The 18878-nt window shown below is 38.6% G+C and overlaps 1 protein-coding gene across 6 annotated transcripts in view; it reads right to left on the bottom strand.

Moving 5' to 3' along the window:
* The window catches only part of Ank3 (ankyrin 3), a 635468-nt gene that overhangs the window by 107751 nt on the left and 508839 nt on the right, over positions 1-18878 (bottom strand). For all 6 annotated transcript variants that reach the window (XM_063239289.1, XM_013156636.3, XM_013156637.3 and 3 more), the window contains 5 exons: positions 17895-17993; positions 17709-17807; positions 17163-17258; positions 11861-11933; positions 11631-11696 (listed from right to left, as the gene is read on the bottom strand). In XM_063239289.1, coding sequence (XP_063095359.1) covers positions 11631-11696; positions 11861-11933; positions 17163-17258; positions 17709-17807; positions 17895-17993 — 433 coding nt within the window. The remainder of the gene's footprint in view (positions 1-11630; positions 11697-11860; positions 11934-17162; positions 17259-17708; positions 17808-17894; positions 17994-18878) is intronic.

Consider the following 18878-nt stretch of genomic DNA (forward strand, 5'->3'; position numbering starts at 1 on the left):
CCTAATTCTATCCTGGGGTCACAAACAGGTAATGGAAAAGTCACTCCGATTCCAGATATGTCTTTCTGCTTGCATTTTGCAGTGTGGAGCAAGAGCCTCGGCTGAGTCAGGTGACTGACTATTCAAAGAGTGACAAAAGGCAGGAAGCGATGTGTAGAGGATGCAATTGTGTCACTAATTTCAAGAGCTCCTGTGTGTTACAGGTTCTTCTGGGTCAGGCTGGAGGACCAGAGTGGCCCTGTGGTCCAGTCCAGCCCTGGACTTTCTGGTATGGTTCGAAGCTCAGAAAAAAAGCTGGCAGCCCCATCCTCCAGGTAAAGCATAAAGCACTGCTCCGCCTGTCAGCTCCGTTCAGAATGAGCAGTTGATGAAGACTTCCCTAAACCCCTCAGGTTCCATCATCTCCTGGTACATGCGGCTGTTCTTTCACGACATAAAATCAGCACTGAAACATAATATTCTCTTGCTTTCCTTCTCAGTGTAGATGGTAACTCTGGTTAAGCTGAGGAAACAGATGCACTGTGGATGAAATACCAGACACTAAGGAGGCTGGAAAATTGTGTTCCCATGGTAAGGGATCCATGAACCTCTTGCGGGACAGCCATCTGCTGCATTCTTATTTTCTTTCCCTGTGTTCATGAGACCCTGGCTTTGTAGGTGGCCAAAAGAGAATGGCATTTGAATGACAAAGTATGCACACTTCTTAACAGTAAATTGCAGCTATCTCAGGGAAAAAACAATTGTCTCTGTTCAGGTTATTTTTCTTTTCAGAGTACAAAGTTGATTTGATTCTTCAGTTCTCAACATTTTCTGTTCACTGTGGCTAGATGTGCTTCTTTTTAAAAGCTGCATAGCAGTTTACTGCTCCTTAATCTGGGCTAGTTTCTAAAGTAAGCATGCATGACTCAGTGTTGGAACTTTTCCAGATGCAGCAATAAAAAAACGTTCCCTGTGATCTTGGTTGGGTTAATAAACAAACCCATCCCAGAAAGGAAAAAAAGATTCAGTATCTTTCCCGCAAAAAGGTAGACGACAACGAGGTCTAGACAGAAGCTGTAATTGTTTCATATTTTCTGCCTCAGTGCAGTTCCCTTTAGTCATCTAAGTGGCATTAGACAATACACTGATTTGGTCAAATAAACATCGAACTCTTAAGATAGTACAGAGAGAAGAATACAAGATTGCTTGTATTCTTTTATTTTTTATTTATTTATTTTTGCTTGTATTCTTTTAGATCATGATTGTCTCATGATCTAAATCTATGCCACTTGAAAAGAAGACTAGGGGGTTGGGGATTTAGCTCAGCGGCATAAGCGCCTGCCTTGCAAGCAGGCAGTCGTGAGTTCGATCCCTGCTACCGATAAAAAGGAAAAAGACAAAAAAAAAAAAAAAAAAAATTTTAAAAAAAAAAAGAAAGAAAAAGAAGACTAGACAATGAATTAACGACTAGCCATAAACTAGCCCTGTGAAATCAGGTACTAAAATCCTGGTTCCCACTTTGACAGAAATTATGCAGCTACATTCAGTTGACAGCATCATGCAATCGGGTCTTTTATGCATTTTTCCTAAGCTATCAATCTCTCCTTCACCTCAAACTAAGTCCTCCTTAGGCCCAGGTCTTCATTACAGCACTCTGTGCACAACACAGGAACACTCACTTCTCCCAGGAATGCACAAGGCAGGACTGGTCACTTTTCCCACAGAGTGCACGCTGTGTAAGCAAGTTTTTTTCTTAAAGTCAAGCTACCTGTCATTAAGGCAGGCAATAAACACCCATTTATTGGTTTGTGTTTCCAGCCTATAACCCAAAGATGTACACACACAAGGCGAAGACCTGGGGGGCCTGTTCTCTGTTCTCAGCCTGAGATCAGGCTCTGGTGATAAGGGCTCCCCTCATGTGTAGCACCATTGTCCCCTGGTCTCCCTAACTTTTCTCTCACTCCTGCTGCCTGCCCTGGCCCTTGCATCCCCCCCATAGTGCTGACAGTCCCTGGCTCACCCTTTCTCTCTGTGGTATACACAGGACTTTAAGAGTGTTACAGATAGGACTGTAAGAGGGAGGGGGCTGAAAAGTGGACCACTTGGGATCTACTTCTACCTGAGGCAGATCAGACTTTTCCAGTGGAAAGGCAGAGACAGAAACAATTTAGAGAAAGAAATAAGCAGATTCACAGTTACAACTTGGTTTGCACAAATAAAAAACAAAAATAATAAAAAATTTTTTAAAAATTCAGCCTGTTATTCAGAGTAAGTAAGTAGCCTGCTGAATTCCCCGCCACCTCACAAGTAGGTCCAGCTCCTCGTTTTGCCTCGGTTTTTACACTTGCTATGTGACCTTTCTCCCGATGTTGGGAATGGATGTGGCTCACCAGGGGAGGTCATCAGGCGCTCCTGTATCGCTGGTGCTTGGAGCTCCAGGAAGTTTTTCCAATGGCTTCACTGAAACCTGCTTTTCCACTTCTTCCCCATAGCCCTCACCACTTCCTCTCCAAGCCCTTCAGCTTTCCTTTCCTCTTCGGGGTCAGTGTAAGGAATTTTCTAAATGGCTTCCCCTCCTCCCTTTGCCCTCCCCTAGGGGTCTGACCTGAGGTCAGCTCTGCTCCCCTGGGGGTGGGGGTGGGGGTCACAGTTTCTTCTCTCTGATACTGACTTCTGAACTTGGAACGTCTCTCTCCAGTCCCCACTTTCTACCTCCCCTGCAATTTCTGCTTGTCTATACTCTATACTTTAACAAGCTTTTCCAGCTCCTTGTTGAAGCCTTCAATAATATCTCCAACTTTGGAATTTCCCTTCCATGTGATCTGTCCCCTTATGACATCTCATTGAACAGAAAGTCTAAGCACAAAACTGAAATCCAGCTTCCCATTTCCATGATGGCATAAATCTGAGCAAATATCTTAAACTCACTGAGCCTGATTCCTTAATGTAAATTAGGCCTAAAACACTTTAAATGAGGGCTTTAAATTAGGACTAAATGCAAATTAGGAGTAATAATTATACTAATAATGCTCTCAAGTACTTGGAGAGAATTAAGCAAGGTAAAGTACCAAGTAACTAACATTTACTGAGATCGTACTGCATGCTAAATTCTAATTTGAATCTTTTATATGTGATCTCATTTAAAATTTAAGAAACCCCACAGTTAGGAGGCTCCTATGCACGTTGCTAAACAACATCTATATTAGAATAGAGGTCAAGTACAAAGGCTTTGAATATCAGCCCCAGCGCTGACCAGTGGTATGATCTTGATAAAAATTCCTGACTTTGTTGAGACTCATTTTCCACCTCTGTAAAATGAAAACAACAGAAGGCTGAGATCGGGGACTACAGTTCAAGGCCAGCCTGGGCAACTTAGTGAAGCCTGTCTCAAAAAAAGAAAAACAAAACACTAAAAATGGACTGGGAACGTCGCTCAGTGAAGGCCCAATGTTATCCCTACTACAGCTAGAAGGAGAGAGAGAGAACAGAACAGAACAGAGCAGTGACTGTAACTCAGGGAACTGCTGTTGAGTGTTTAATGCCATAACAGGAGCAATGTCTCTGTTTAATTCCCAGCACACAGAGGCACTCAGTGAGCAGCAAGTACCTGAGTTAAGGCTGGGAGCGTACATCTGCGTGGAACTGGGGGAGGGCAGAGACACGGGTAAATGATGGCCTTAAACCCACAGGGCTCTCCTGCATGAGTGACAGCGTGTGTACCTCTATCCTAAGAGCTGGGACAGTGATCCAGACAGCTCGGCTTTTTTGGTGCTAACAGTCTAATTTGAAAGAAAATAAATCAGTAGTTGGCAAACTACAATCAGCAGACTGAACGTCGCCTCCTGCCCATTTCTGTACATAGTTTTGTTGTCACATGGTCGAGCACATTTGCGCAGGTCTGCTCTCGGACTGCTTCTGCCTGCAGTGCAGGAGCTGAGTAAAAAGCTGAAAACACTGCCCCTGCCCTTATAGTCATGCCTGCTGACCCCCTCAAGTCAGTGACGTAAGGGGGAGCCAGGAAGTACATTGAGAAGAAAGCAAAAAGGAAGTGCCTGAAACCGTGTCACATGAGATCTACGGACTACGCTGTTAAAGGAATGAATTTATTCTCCATATAATGTTAAGCCTTGGAATTTTTTCCATTTGTGCTACTTTTGGGGTATATTTGTATTATTTGGGGGAAGCAGATAATTTCCATGAGATACAGCAATCACTCAGATATTTACACAAAAAATGTGAATGTAGGGGGCTTAGAGTGGCATAAGCGCCTGCCTTGCAAGCAGGCAGTCGTGAGTTCGATCCCCGGTACGGATAAAAAGGAAAAAGACAAAAAAAAAAAAAAAAAAAAAAATGTGAATGTGCCTTCAAACAAGTTGTTAAGAAATAGATACCATCAGGCTGGAGACATAGCTCAATGGCACAGTGGCTGCCTGGCAACCACAAGGTCATGAGTAACATTCCTGATACCAAAAAAAAGAAAAAAGTAAAAGACACCAGCTGAGCCAAAAATCAGAACAGCAGTTGGAGCTCTGAAGCATCCCCACTCTCATCCCATAGCAGCCCCCTTTTCATAATCCTCACACTGTAACATTCTTTTGACTTCAGGCTAACCATGCAGTTAGGCTGGCCTTGAACTCACTGTGTAGTCCAGGGTGGCCTCAAATCATGGTGATCTTCCTGTCTCAACCCTCTGAATGCTGGGATTACAAGCATGTGCCACCACACCTGGACTGCCTTTTTTATTTTTTGGGTAATGGGGATTGAACTCACGACCTCGTGACTGCATGCTTGCCAGGCAGGCGCTTATGCTGCTGAGCTAAATCCCTAGCCCCTGGCTTTCCTTTTTTAAAAAGAAAACTCATGCCACTAATTTTACAATCTTAGATTATTGTCACCGGGTTTTAGTGAATTCCATTGACTTTGCATAATTTAAAACTCAGCAATTGCACTTATAGGTCCATACGCTAAGAAGTGTGTACCTTTGACTACAAGGAGATATATAAAAGAAGATTTTATAGTAGCTTAGTTTATAACCGTCCCCAACTGGAAAAAAACAACATGTTCATCAATGTTGGAGAACCTAATTATAATGCTAGAGGCATATTGTAGAATATTATATATAGATGTGAAAACAAAATGATCTATAATTATTTGCAATAGCATGAATGAAGCTTAAGCATCATTGAAACTGGGGAACAGAATAACCCCATCCAGTTGCTACTTTACAAGGCTTACTGTGTATGTTGTACAGGAAGCCGAATCTATGGTGAAAGAGAAAAATGGAGACTTATAAGGAGGTCCTGACAGTGCAAGGTGGTGATAGGCTGGGTTACAGTGGTGACAATGAGATGACGAGAAGCTGAGGATTTGAGATGTATTCTGAGGGTAGCAGAAGAAGAACTGATATGACTTGCTGAAGGTCTAGACATGAGAGGTAAGAACAGGGAGATGGCATATAGCTCAGGCTTTGGCTTGGGTGACGAAGCCATTTGTTATACGGAGAAGGATATAAAAAGACACTGTTCTGGAAAGTTCTGTTTAGAGCATATTGAATTACACTATTTGTGAGAATCCAGGCAAAAGTGCACATAACTGAATAAGTATAAAAATCATAATGTTGGATACAGCTCAGTGGCACAGTGTCAAAGGTCCTAAATTAATTCCCAGAACAAAATAATAATAATGATAATAATAATAATAATCACAATGTCAAAAGGGTATCAATGAAAGAATATTCTCTGTTTTAGAATTAGGGTCACTGTCTCAGTCCACAGATCTTTTTCTTTAGCTGGAAATTACTTTTTAACTCATTAACTAATTTATTTATTTCCTATTTTATTTCCCCTGTCGGAAGGATCGTTACAAAGCTGTTTATCAATCCAACATGTGCCATGGACTTTTTTAGCCAAAAGAAGTGTTACAGGAAACAGAAGAAACACGGCACACCAAACTGCATCCTGCCTGCTCTCAGAAGCCTGACACCTTACCCTTGCACTGTCTCCCTGCACTGCAGCACAGCTGGTGAAACACACATCAAAGCTCTGCTGTGCGCGCCAAGTACCTTCCTAACTTCCTACACCACAGGAAGGTTTGATCTTTGCTTTCTGACATTTCAAAGTGACTATGCTGACTCTAGCACTGACAGCTGCACGCATGCATGCAATGTACATTTGAAAAGCCAGTTTTAAGCTGTGAAAAACGCTAAGTGTGTGATTTAAGGGGCATTCCTAAAATTGAAAGCTTCCGATGGGTAAAGAAAATTTCTGCCACTGCTAAGAACCATGACATAATCACCACCACGCCCTTCGTTCACCTGACACAGGCAATCTGTATGGTTCTTTCCAGATGTATTAAGTTAGTATATAATCATCCTATTTCTGTATCAGGATGATTAAGAGATTAGAGCAGCAAGATAGTTAAACATTTGGCAAGAGGTACCATGTTCCTGGTGTTTTCTTGATATCTAGCTTCATGTTTCCAAAAATAATTTCTCCTAATTTTTTGTCGTTGCTTTCGGTTGGTTGGTTGTTTTTGAGACAGTCTTACTATGTTGCCCAGGCTGATCCTTAAATCCAAGGATTAAGTGATTTTCCGGTCTCAGCTTTCTGAGTATTGGAACTACAGGTGTGTGCCATCAGCTCTTTCCTACTTTTTGAGGTTTGCATTGTCACAATTCAGATTCTACCTATTCTCTCCTAATTGAGAATATTCTGATATGCTTACTGTAATTACTGGAGATGAGTTCTTAAAATCTATTAAAAATTATGTTTATATTTATGTCACTTGAATTTCCACCTTGGTCTGTCTGGATATTTCTTTTCCCCAAACATAGGAAGGTAAAAATACTTCTACTGTAGTCTCACAAAATTCATTTTAAAATAATTGTCTAAGAACATGTTGTGTTCCTTAAATACACACTTCCTTAAAGAAAAAAAAACCTGCATTCTTGGGTTCTGTTATAAATATGGAGATCAAGTGAGAGATCCAAAAGCCAGAGAGTATCATCCTCATCTTGTTGCCCAGCTCTGTCACTAACCTGTGACCCACGCCTCACTCTGTATGTAGGGCTTTCCCTGTTCACCAGTGCCCTGGCAGGAATGGGCTTTCATGACCTCACCCCAGCCCTCAGTCTTTACCGTCTGTGGACTGTGGTTTGCCATTGCTTCCACAAGGCATCGGATTTGTCACAAAAGGCAAGAAGACTTTCTCTTCTTTCATGTCTCTGTACTCTCTGCTGAATTTTATTGCCTCATCTCAAACTTACACATACCGGATAATTATATCATAGATGCACTTAGCCTGTTACTTTTTTCTTTTTGTATTTATGGGGCATCTGATTCTGGAGGAGGATTTGTAACCTGTCAAATTTCAACTAACTTGGAACATTCTTCCCAGCATGAGTTTGTCTCACTCAGCTGTTCTCATAAACTTGTTCATGAGAGTTATATTTCATAGACCTGCCTGGTCAGTTCTTATTTTGCATGACTTACTTCATTCCTCATTATGTCACTTCTCTGGTTCCTCTGTCCCTCTCTTCTTTCTCTTTTTATTCTTTCTGTTTCTTTTTGTGGCACTGGGGATCAAATCCAGGGTCTTGCACATGCTAGGTAAGAGCTTTACTACTGAGCTGTACTGTAGGCCCTCCTACAGTTCTGTCAATTTGTAAACACCCACTAATCTCTATAATACTGCAAGTTAAAGTAACATTGTTTATATTTTTTTCAGTTCTTAAAATACATTTTATAGAAATTTACAAATGATGATCAAAGCACCACTATGAAATACTCTCAGAGGCGAACCCAAACTAGAAGTCAATTTGGACCTTAATCTCCATGTTCTCGTGTTTTCTTTCTCAATGGTTCTCTGGGTTTGCAAATAAATAATCACTTGCTCTGTCTCTTCTCACCTTTCTTTCCTCTGTTCCCCTCCTGTGCACATACGTACTTTCTCCACTTTCTTTTTAATTACAAACTGCACTGTGAAACGTAAGAATCTGGCGCTAGAATTAAGATGGTAAGTTTATGTGTAAATTCACACAACACACATGCAATAGGTATTTTGCAGGACAGAGACAGGAAGATGCTGAAGCACCTGCACTCTCCCTTATCCCACTTGAAAAGCCCTGCTCGCCTGACCTGTGCATATGTGAGCCCACAATGGCCCAGCCGAGATGAGGCCACTCTGCCTGAATCCTGCTCTCTTGCTGTGCCTAGGCTTCCCATGTTCCCTTCCGCATCTCCACTCCATGGCTCTCTTAGAAGATAACACTGTCCAGACTTGTTTTCCTCACATTTTCCTAAGAAAATAATTTAATCATCCACCTGTACTAATTTCTCACAGTAGATCAAAGAAAGAGAGAGGAAGAGGAAATGAAAAAAAAAAAAAAAGAAAGGAAAGGCTACTTTTAGCATTACACATTTAATACTTACCCTATTTTTATAATTTAGTATTACAATTTTATTTTCCCATATTACAGAACTCATTCTTTACTTCCTTGAGATAAGCTGGCAGCATATATTGTTTTGAAAGACTGCTTATAACGGCAGTATCCTGAGATACCAGTGTGATGATCTCTTATGAGCTCCTGTAGATGCATGTGTTTCCCTCATGTCTATGGGTTTGTGGAAATGAACATCTGCCGCAGCTCTGGGAGGCAGAATTAAATCCAGCTAGGGTGGCAATCAAAGCCCTGGGGAGACCATCAGGCAAGTGAGTCAGAAGTCAAAACTATCATTTAAGTTGCAGGGATCCTTTTAGAATTAAAATTCATAATGATTGGTTTTGGGGATTTGCAGTAATGTAGAAATGTTAATTTAGGTAGCAGAGAACATCATAAATTCATGATTAGGCAAATGTGGCTTGGCACAGCTCAAGCAGAGAAAATTTAGGGACTTCCGCTGAAAGTAAGATTAAAATGAATTAAATTAAATGTCCATTATCACATCAAACACATCTCAATCTTCAAAAATAGATGTGTAATCTACGGAGAAAGCAATAGCCCCACTATATTCCACTTGGATCAGACTACACCTAGAATATTGTGTTCAGTTACTGCCACTTGAATTCAAGACAGATATACAAAAGTTGAAACATGTATAGGAGGGCAACTAGGCTGGTGAGGGGAACAGTAGAGGGAAGTGGAAATTATATGTAGTGAGGAAAAATGACTAAGAAGAAATAGGAAAAACATTTTCAAATATCTACAAAATTATAATATGGGAAAAGTAGATTTTGTTCTAAATAGTAATTAGAACCCAGTATCCTTATCAACTTGGCCAAATACAGTATATCAGAGCTACAGGAAATTCAATAAAATAAAATTCAATAGAATATTTAAAGATAGTTGCTCAAACTAGATCAGGCAGTTTGAGAACTAGGGAATTTCTATCATCTGGTCATTTAGGCAAAACAGCCCTAAGCAAATGAAGTGCTTGTTCAGATAGAGTGACTTGTAAGGTGATCTTTACAAGATCAAGCTTTGTAGCATGATGAAATCAGAAGCCATAAAACAAAAGAAAAAGAGTTCAAAGAAAGATGGATGAAAAGAAATTTATTAAAATTTGTCTATCTTCAAATTTGCAAGTTGAGATAAATATAACGGAAATTATTTTCATTCCTATTTAAATAGCTAGATCAATTATATTCAAATTAGCAATTCAAAATTTCTTGTTTTGAAATTATTTTGTTAGTTACCCATATAATGTAGGTTGTTATGTAGTCCATTCAAACTTGGCCTCTCATCAATGTAACTTTGCATATTTGTTAAGACTAACAAATTTTTAGATATCTGATTATCATATTATATTTCATATAGTTTTATTTGGAAAGCATATTTGGGACACCGCTTTTGTGTGTATACATCCATGTGAGAATATTCTTTCTCTTCTACCTCCTGCATTTAGGAAATTTGTTATGGTTTGGAACTAAGATATCCCCAAAAGTTCAAATGTAAAAAGGCTTGGTTTCCAATCAGCCATGTTCAGAGGTGGGAGGTCAGGCAGGCAGCTGACCATGAGGATTCCTACATCCTCAGTGTATTAATCCATTTGTAGGCTTATAGCCTACTGGCTTTTTTTGGAGGGGAAATTGTCATAAAAGTGAGCACTCTCTTTTGGCTTCTTGCCACCATGACATGAGGAATCTTCTGTCCCTGGTGCCATGACATCCAGCCTCATGGCAGGCCCATGGATGGAAATTTTGTAGACCATGACCCAAAAATCTACCTTTTGTTTTTTCATGTTAATTTTCTCAGGTAGTTTATCACAGCAACTGAAGACTGACTAATACAAATTTACCCTGAAGTGTTGCATGAGAATGCCCTGAAATATAATATGATAGCAAAACATAGTACTCTAGAAGTCCTAAAGAGGATACAGTCATCTATTTTCAGGTAGAAGTGAGCTCATGTTTTAGAGAGGAAGAAAGAAAAGTAATTACAAGTCTATAAAATTTATCAGAATAACATTTATAAACAACGAGGTAGGTGCTTCCCAGGTTCTATACAACCTCCTGGCATTAGCTGTTCTGGTGTACAGGCCCTTGGTTGTGTGCACTTTGTGAAAGCATTCACTGGAAATTGAAACATTAGGATGATTCTATGGAAGGTAGGCTTTTCCAATATTTAGGTTCCCAGTGAAATTGTGCACATCAAGAAGGAAGCAATAATCATAACTGGCAAAACAAAGTGAGCAAACAGAAAAATTAGCAATACTAGACTGACCTAAGAGAAAAGTATTAAAATGGGTAATTAATGGAGGGTATAGTAAGTTGGAATATAGTTTGGAGAGTCAAATGATTCAAACAAGATATTTAAATACAATGTGGATGCAACTGCAGAAAACATTCCATTATTTCAGTGAAACTCCAAGATTTGCCATCCTTATAGTATTCATTTACTTTAAAAATGTTATTTTTTCCTATAGAAATTTCAAATATACCATTTACTGTGCCAATAAATATGCCTATTGATTATGATTGGGTCAAAAGTATTGTTTTTAAGTAAGTAAGGTAGAAGATAATTAAGATTCTTTAGAACCTGGACTTTTTCTGTGTGTGGTGCTGGGAATTGAACCCAAGGCCTTGTACTCTGTCACCAAACCACATCCCCAGCTTGCAATTAAGTTTCTTTAATCACATGAAGTACAGCTATAATCATGTTTTGATCTCTTTTATCAATTCATTGTTGGAAAGTTTATATTTTAAAAACAGTATTTGTTCTGATTAAGTTTTCACTACTAGTTCAAGATCAAAAGCTGCTTAGTGCAAAGCTTAGAAGAAAGCTTAGACTGGGCTTTTGATCTTCTACGTGCAAGGATACTTTCTTATTTCAAAAAACTTTTCATTACAAATATTAATCAGTTTTCCCCTTTTAGCTTTCAGATGTAAATAATAAAACTATTAGTTTTCTGCTTGCTAGGAAAGAAAATAAAGTAATCCAGATAATTAGTGATAATTTGTCTTTTAAAGATGAAAAATGGGCTGGAAAAGTAAGAAAAGATAAGCAGGATTACTAAACATATATTCTTTAAATAATACATAAATAATCTCAAGATAATAAGAAAAGTTAGTGATGCAAAGAAGTGTTATGTTTCAAAGAAAAGAAATGAAAAAGTTGGTAGTTAAGTTTCATCACAGTAAAAATTTACAAATACCTTCTTCAACATCTGAGATATATTCGCCATCACTGAGCAGCACCTCAGGGGCATTGGCTTTACGAACTGTGTGATTGAAGTGAACAATGTAAGTGTGAAAAATACACATCCTGGTACCACAGCAAAGCATTGCAACGTTTCCAAAAACATTTCCACAATTAACTTTCTTCAGGAGCCTCCAAATACTGAGGCACTCAAGATTGTTACGTAGTCAAAGGATATTTTCATACCTTCATCATCAGACATATCGAGAACTTCATTCATTGTTTCTGGAACATTCATTTTGTGCTTCTCTGTGACAGTCTAGAAACAAAAATGTTGTCATATTAACGGAGCAGACTACACATTTTAAGGCAATGAATTGTCTTTCTAGTTCATCAATTGGTTTCGTATGGGACTTGTTAAATATTTTGAAGCCTCTACATATAAAATATCTATACTTGCTCTCTCGTGGCATACACAAGACATTGTTCAGGTGAAATAATTCTAGCAGGAAAGTACAATGGCTTGAAAGACAGAGATCTTCTCAAAAGAGAAGAAAGATACCTCTTTCCTATTCCGCTTATATACTTTTCATGGTCTGAAGAATCTGTCCCATTTTATGAAGCGTCTTGGCTAAAGACAAATGAACTAAAAGGTGAGAAATATGTCTTGCAGTTGAAGATTTAGCTTCCTGGTAGAGCCCTGGCCTGACAAATATGAGGTATATATGGCAAATAGGAAGTTCAGTCCCCAGCACTGAGGGATGGGGTGAGGGCAGGAGAAAAATCAAAGTTAGTGAAGGCTTCCATTCATTTTATTTTCTCCTCCTAAGTATACTTTAATTCCCAGGATATATCAAAATGTTAAAATTATAAAAATTATGTAATTTTTTACAACCATACTTATGAAAAAATACTTTAGAGGAATGCATTTGCAGGACCATTTTCACCTCCAGACTTTAAAGAATATTATATTAAACAGCAAATGCCTTACTTATGGTTTTTCTCTGAACCGGGAATCTAACTTAGAACTTTGCACTTGCCAGGCAGGCACCATGCTGCTGAGTTATATCCCCATCTTACTGATTCTTTATACAGATTTGGATCATATCCATCTAAAAGACAGCATCAGCATTACTTGTTTAAAAAACCTTCATAACCATTGTAATCAGTCATCTTTTAATTTTGAACATTTGGGAATCTAATGGTACATGGGAAGATGAACACTAAAGTTAAAAAACAAGATCCAGATTGCTAAAACCAAGAAGGGGCATAGATTCAATGTTTCTTTGGGCTAATTCTAGGTAAATTAAATTACATGTTCATTCCCAATTACTGTGTTGAAATAAAGCATTATTTGGTGCCTCTTTCAGAACACAATACTGAGTTGAACGATTTTAAAAATGAGATTTTTGTTTTTGTTTTTGGTACCAAGGATTGAACTCACAACCTTGTACTTACTAGGCAAGTGCTTGAGTCACTGAGTTAAATCCCCAGCCCCTTAAAAATGAGATTTTAATCTCAGAATAGTTTTAGATACAAAAACTTTGTGAAGATCATATGGTATCCCCATATATATTCCCACAGTAAGTTTCCTGTCATTAAAATCTTACATCATTATTATGGTACATTTATCATAATTAATAAGCCGATATTTAAATGTTATTGAAGTTTTTATTTATTCAGTTTTCTCTAAATTTTTGCCTGGTTTGTTTCCATTTTCTCTTTTAGGATGATTCACAGAACAGCACACACTGGATTTAGTTATCATGGACATTAGGGCTTCTCTAGGCTCTCGCAGTTTCCTAGTCTTTCCTTCATTTGCTGGCCTTAATGGTTTTGAGAAATATCAGTTGTATATTTTAGAATTTTTTAGAATATTGCTTGGCTGGGGTTTGCACCATCTTCTTCCATGACTAGTCTGTGCTTCTGTTTTAGGGGAGACGACAGAGCAGTGGTGAAGAGCTGGTTTTCCTGTCATCGTGTTGGAGCACACATGTTTCTGCACTGTTGATGTTGGCCTGGACCACCTGGGTCAGGCAGTGTTTGTCAGGTTTCTCTATCGTGAAGCTCTGTGGTTTTTTTTTGTTTGTTTGTTTGTTTTTTTTTTTTGTCTTTTCCCTTTTTATCGGTACCGGGGATCGAACTCACGACTGCCTGCTTACAAGGCAGGTGCTTATGTTGTTGAGCTAAATCCCCAGCCCCGAAGCTCTGTGTTTTCCTCTGCTTTCATATAGGTTTGTTTTTAAGAAAATCTCTATATTGAGGCCACTCTTAAGCAGTGGGGAATTCTACACTTCTTTGAGGGGGAAGCATTTTCATAATTATTTGGAACTCTTTGGGCTGTGTATTCTTTCCCATTCATTCAGTCATCCATTTGAATCATCAGTATGGATTCAAGGGTATTTATTTTATACCTTTCATTATACTCCAGTACTGTTTATTTTTGCTCACATCATTCCAGCCGTGGCTAATAGTAACTCTTCCAGCTGAGCATAACAGCACAGTCCTTTAATCACTGCCTCTTGGGAGGCTAAGATAGGAAGACTAAATATCTGAGGCCAGTCTGGTCAACTTGGTGAAGTCTTGTCCCAAAATGGAATAAAAAGGCTGAGATGTAGCTCTGAGACAAAGTGCTCCTTTAGCATGGTTGAGGCCCAGCATTCACTCTCTAGCACTGCAAAACAAAAAACTATTCAAGTTGACTCCTGTGTTCCCTGGATATACCATCACTCTGTGTGTATTTATTTATTGTTGACAAACAAAGGCAGGAGAGCACTTGTTTGCCTTTTGCTGCTCTGGTGTATTCCAGGCTCAACTTGTCCATTTCCTGCCCTCTTCCTACTTCCAGCCATTTCCCCAAAGTGTCCTGGTTCTTTCTTTTACATGACAGTACTAGCAACTACCATCTAGATGCTAGATGTTCTCTGCTTGTTGTTTGTAGAGAAACTGAAAACTTTAAGCAATAAAATTAAGTAATAAAAATAGGCAAGATATCTTTTGAAGATCAGTTTCCTCCAGTTAGTTTCTTAGGCTGCCACGATTGTAACCTCATTAAGTAAAACATATTTCTCAGAATTGCTACTTCATACATTGGATTTCTACGGAAGAACCATTCTTTCAAAGCTTTGAAAAACTGAAGTTCACATACAGAGATCAGGGCTGCTGTCACTTCAGTATTTGTCTGTAAAAAGATCATGCCTGTTGTGAAGGATGAGATATGATTGTGATTTAAGCTGAAGATTATAGACATCACCCTAAATTGCATCAGTCCTGGTTGAGCTAATTTATATGTAACCACTGAGGCAGGGCTGACAGGGCGGTGTCTTCATCTGAGATGAAGTCTCAAATATCATGATGGCGGATTGAGTCATAGGGACTCTGATGGATTATTTTCTAATTGATGCAAACACTTGATTCTGTGACATTTCCTGTTTTCTTTAGGCAAACTGGACTTTTCTCATGAGCATGTACCGTGTCTTCTCTTCTTTGCAGAAAGTCACTGACCAATTCACTGATGACATCAACAGTGAAATGGCTCTATTCATACACACATTATGTCTTCTGATGGGAACCTGAATCTTGTGACTTTTTGCTTTCATTAGATTTTCTGAAGCTATAGTTTTACTTTCTCTATTGGTAAATCAATTTTTTTTTTAATATCGTTACCGGGGATCGAACTCACCACCATGCACTTGCAAAGCAGGTGCTTATGCCACTGAGCTAAATCCCCAGCCCCCCAGTAACTCAATTTTATCTTCAAGAGTGTTTTGCCCTGTTTTGTGCTACTAGGGATTGAACCCAGAATACAGGTGTGTGGTCTGTCCCTGCCTGACTCCCTTAAAACTTCTCTGCTATCAAAGAAGTATTTTGAAATTTCCTAATGGGTGAGATATCCAACAAGTAAGAGTGTTATTTCAAACTATCATACAAATTTCAGTTCCTTAACATTAAAACAAGATTTGCATATTTATTGCAGGGACTTCATATGTTTTATATCACAGTGACACTTGGCTATTCTTTTTTTTTTTTTTTTTTGTCTTTTTCCTTTTTATTGATATTGGGGATCAAACTCACGACTGCCTGCTTGCAAGGCAGGCGCTTATGCCGCTGAGCTAAACCTCCAGTCCCAACACTTGGCTACTCTTAAAAAGCTCATCTTGCTTCTTCTTTCCTATTCTAGACATGGGCTATCTATAAAATTAAGGTTAATAACTATTACCCATTTAAACTCTTCTTCTTGAGAATTAAATAAGATAATGAAATACTTAACAGAATATGAATAAAAATGTGGGAACTTATCTACATCTTGAAGCTGGAAATATGTTTTGGTTGATAACTATTGTTCTAGAGTCTATTCCTATAAAGCCACAGTTTTCTATCTTGCAAATTATAAAGTTTATAAAATTTATAAAGTTTATAAAGCCTGAATAGTGCTGAGTAATTCAACCTGCAGAGAGCTACAGATATTATCAGTCCATGGTTTTTGTTTTTTGTTTGTAATATGAAAACCTGTGCATACAAGCTGAAAAGTATACTTTCCTTCAAGTTGGAAGGTGGTGGAAGGGAAAAGGGGACAGAATTGGCAATCCTAAATATTTCAGATTTATATGATCTCAACTTAATCTCAGAGCTGTATATTGATCTGCATAGTCAGGAACAGCTCAAGCCTATGAGATGGGGTAATACCTAGCTTTGCTTCCAAAATTGCCAAATCCTGATACAATTCAAAGGCATCTTGTGGAGTTAAAAGATGACTTATCTAGAGGCCATAGCTTTTAAAAATGTTTCTGATACAATTGGACTCTTGATAAATATTTGCTTAAAAATTTAACAAAACATTTTTCCTATGAAAACTCTGTAAGGTGAATGGAGAGGAGAACGGTGCTCAAAAACAATTTTGATCCTATTTGTAATTTTTTTAAATTCATATTTTACAATAATGATAATATATCCCTGTATCACTTGTCCACTGAGACATTTTAAGAAGCCAACTTGAAGTTTTCAACTTTCTTACATTGCCAAGGAACCATGCTTAAAAAACAAAATAAAACAAAACAAAAAACTTTGTTCACCACCATTTTATTTAAAAAATTTTGTATCAAAGCAAATAAATATTTAATTTTTATATGGAACTAAAAACTCTGAAACTACTTATGCAAAATTTTCTTTTTCTTTTCATGTTTTGTTCTAAGGATCGAACTCATGACCTCATGCTTGCCAGGCAGGCATTATGCTGTTGAGCTATATCCCCAGCCCTACTTACTACAAATTTTGAAAAGTATTTTTATTATTTCAAAGTTTTATTCATATCAGAAATGAAAATCTTGCTATCCCGACTGTCAGTATTGAATTGACAGCATTTTGAAACATGTCACTATGTGTGTGACTGGGGGGGGGAAAGTCCAGGAAGGCATGGGGGTGCAGGTCAATGGTAGTGGGCTTGCCAAGCCATATGTGAGATCTTGGGTTTGATTCCAGCAACACACACAGGAAACCCCAGTCTGTGAACTGACTCTTAGGGTCTCAGAGCTCTACACCCCTTACTTACAGTCGAAGTCACTGTTTCTTCTGTCACTACTTTCAGAGTGTCAACCACGGAGATGTAGCCAAGGCGCCGAGCAATGGCAAGGGCAGTATTCCCATTCTGGTCATGGAAAAACAGGAACAAGGAATTAACAAGCTGCATTCTAGATGTTTCACCTACACAAAACCTTACGTTGTCCCATTACAAAAACTGTTTCATCAGAGACATTCCATGCACAAAACCCATCTAACTTGTTTCTACTCGTACAGCAATCTGGGCAGCTATGCTTGGAATCTAAAAGGCTTTTTAATGTTCTAAGGAAGCAATCAATGAAACTGACATACATTTTCTTCCTTACACAGGGATTTCCTACTAGGTGGCAATGTAATTTGTGGTTTTAAAGCGCAAAATAATAATTACACAGCTCACAACAATGTGGTTATTGTTTTTTCCCCACTCTACTGCATGTTCACAAAAATGCAAGACTGGTGCATAATGAAAAAGTGAGAAGACACCGAATCCAGACACATGTACATTCAACCTCTTCCTCCGGGCTGGCCCACAGCTTACCACAGTGAGTTCGTTGGGAGAGGCATTGTTCTGAAGCAAGACGTTTATTATATGCGTGTGTCCCTGCTGAGCTGCTTGATGTAATGGTGTGTATCCGTTCTGTAGAAGGAAGATGCCAGAAACCACTCTATCTTATTTGGATACAAAATCAATGATTTTAGTGGAAAGAAGGAGAAAGGGGCTAACCTTTGTTTTGGCATTAACTTTTGCAGAATGCTGGAGCAGGAAATTAACAATCTTGATGTTTCCATAGTGACAGCCCACATGTAGTGGTGTATATCCCATCTGTAATTAAAAAACAAAAATAAACAAAAAAATAGGACAGGGACAATTTTAGTAACAGATATACCAAGTATAAGTGAAACTGTTATTCAATTTTTTTTTTGAGCTAGACAAAGTTTATAAAAGAGGTCCTGGATGATTCTCAGACCTAGTGTTAGATATAAAAATATAATTGCACATAAAAATAGTTATTTTACTTTCCCAAGTGCTCTCTTGTATTGGCTCATTTTATTCACATAAGTACTGTGTAGGCCCAGAAGGCAAGATGGAATCACTGGGAACACAGACTGACTTAGTGGCTTCTTGTTGTAGGTCAGAAGAGGGTTTTGTGGAGAAGAGTGGGCTAGCATTTATTTACTACAGTATACTTTAAATGTTGAAAATCCAGGCAAAACATCAGACTACTAAATGATAATGCAGGACAGATGATGTCAGATTGTGTAATGCAGACAGGAAGAGGCCAGTGTAAGTTCCAGGGGTCAGAAAAGTGTGAACTGGGTCTAGGTAGCTCTGCCCAAGTCCAGTTTCTCATGTTCACTGGACTTCTGCAGTTTGAAAACTACTGATTTAGACCCAGCATTCAACTGTTTCGTGGATTAGTGTGCCCTGGATGCCAGGGGATGGCGAATTCATTTTTCACTTACTTTCCCTCACTCTTTTGCTGAATGTGTGCGTATATAGATATAGTACATAAAATCCAGATAAGTGTTTTTCAGAGTAATATTTTGTGCCGCCCTGGATACTTGACTTTGGTTGGTGTGGTTCCATAAACCAAAATGTCACCACACCCATGCTGACCGACTCTGCCCCAGCAAGCTTACTGTACCTCACAGAGATGGATTTATGATCCCTAAAGCTTTCTGCTGACCAGAATCCATTGCCTGCTTT

This window comes from Cavia porcellus, unplaced genomic scaffold, assembly GCF_034190915.1.
Source record: "Cavia porcellus strain 051 isolate PalLab524CR breed Dunkin Hartley unplaced genomic scaffold, mCavPor4.1 scaffold_28, whole genome shotgun sequence".
Classification (NCBI taxonomy): Eukaryota; Metazoa; Chordata; class Mammalia; order Rodentia; family Caviidae; genus Cavia; species Cavia porcellus.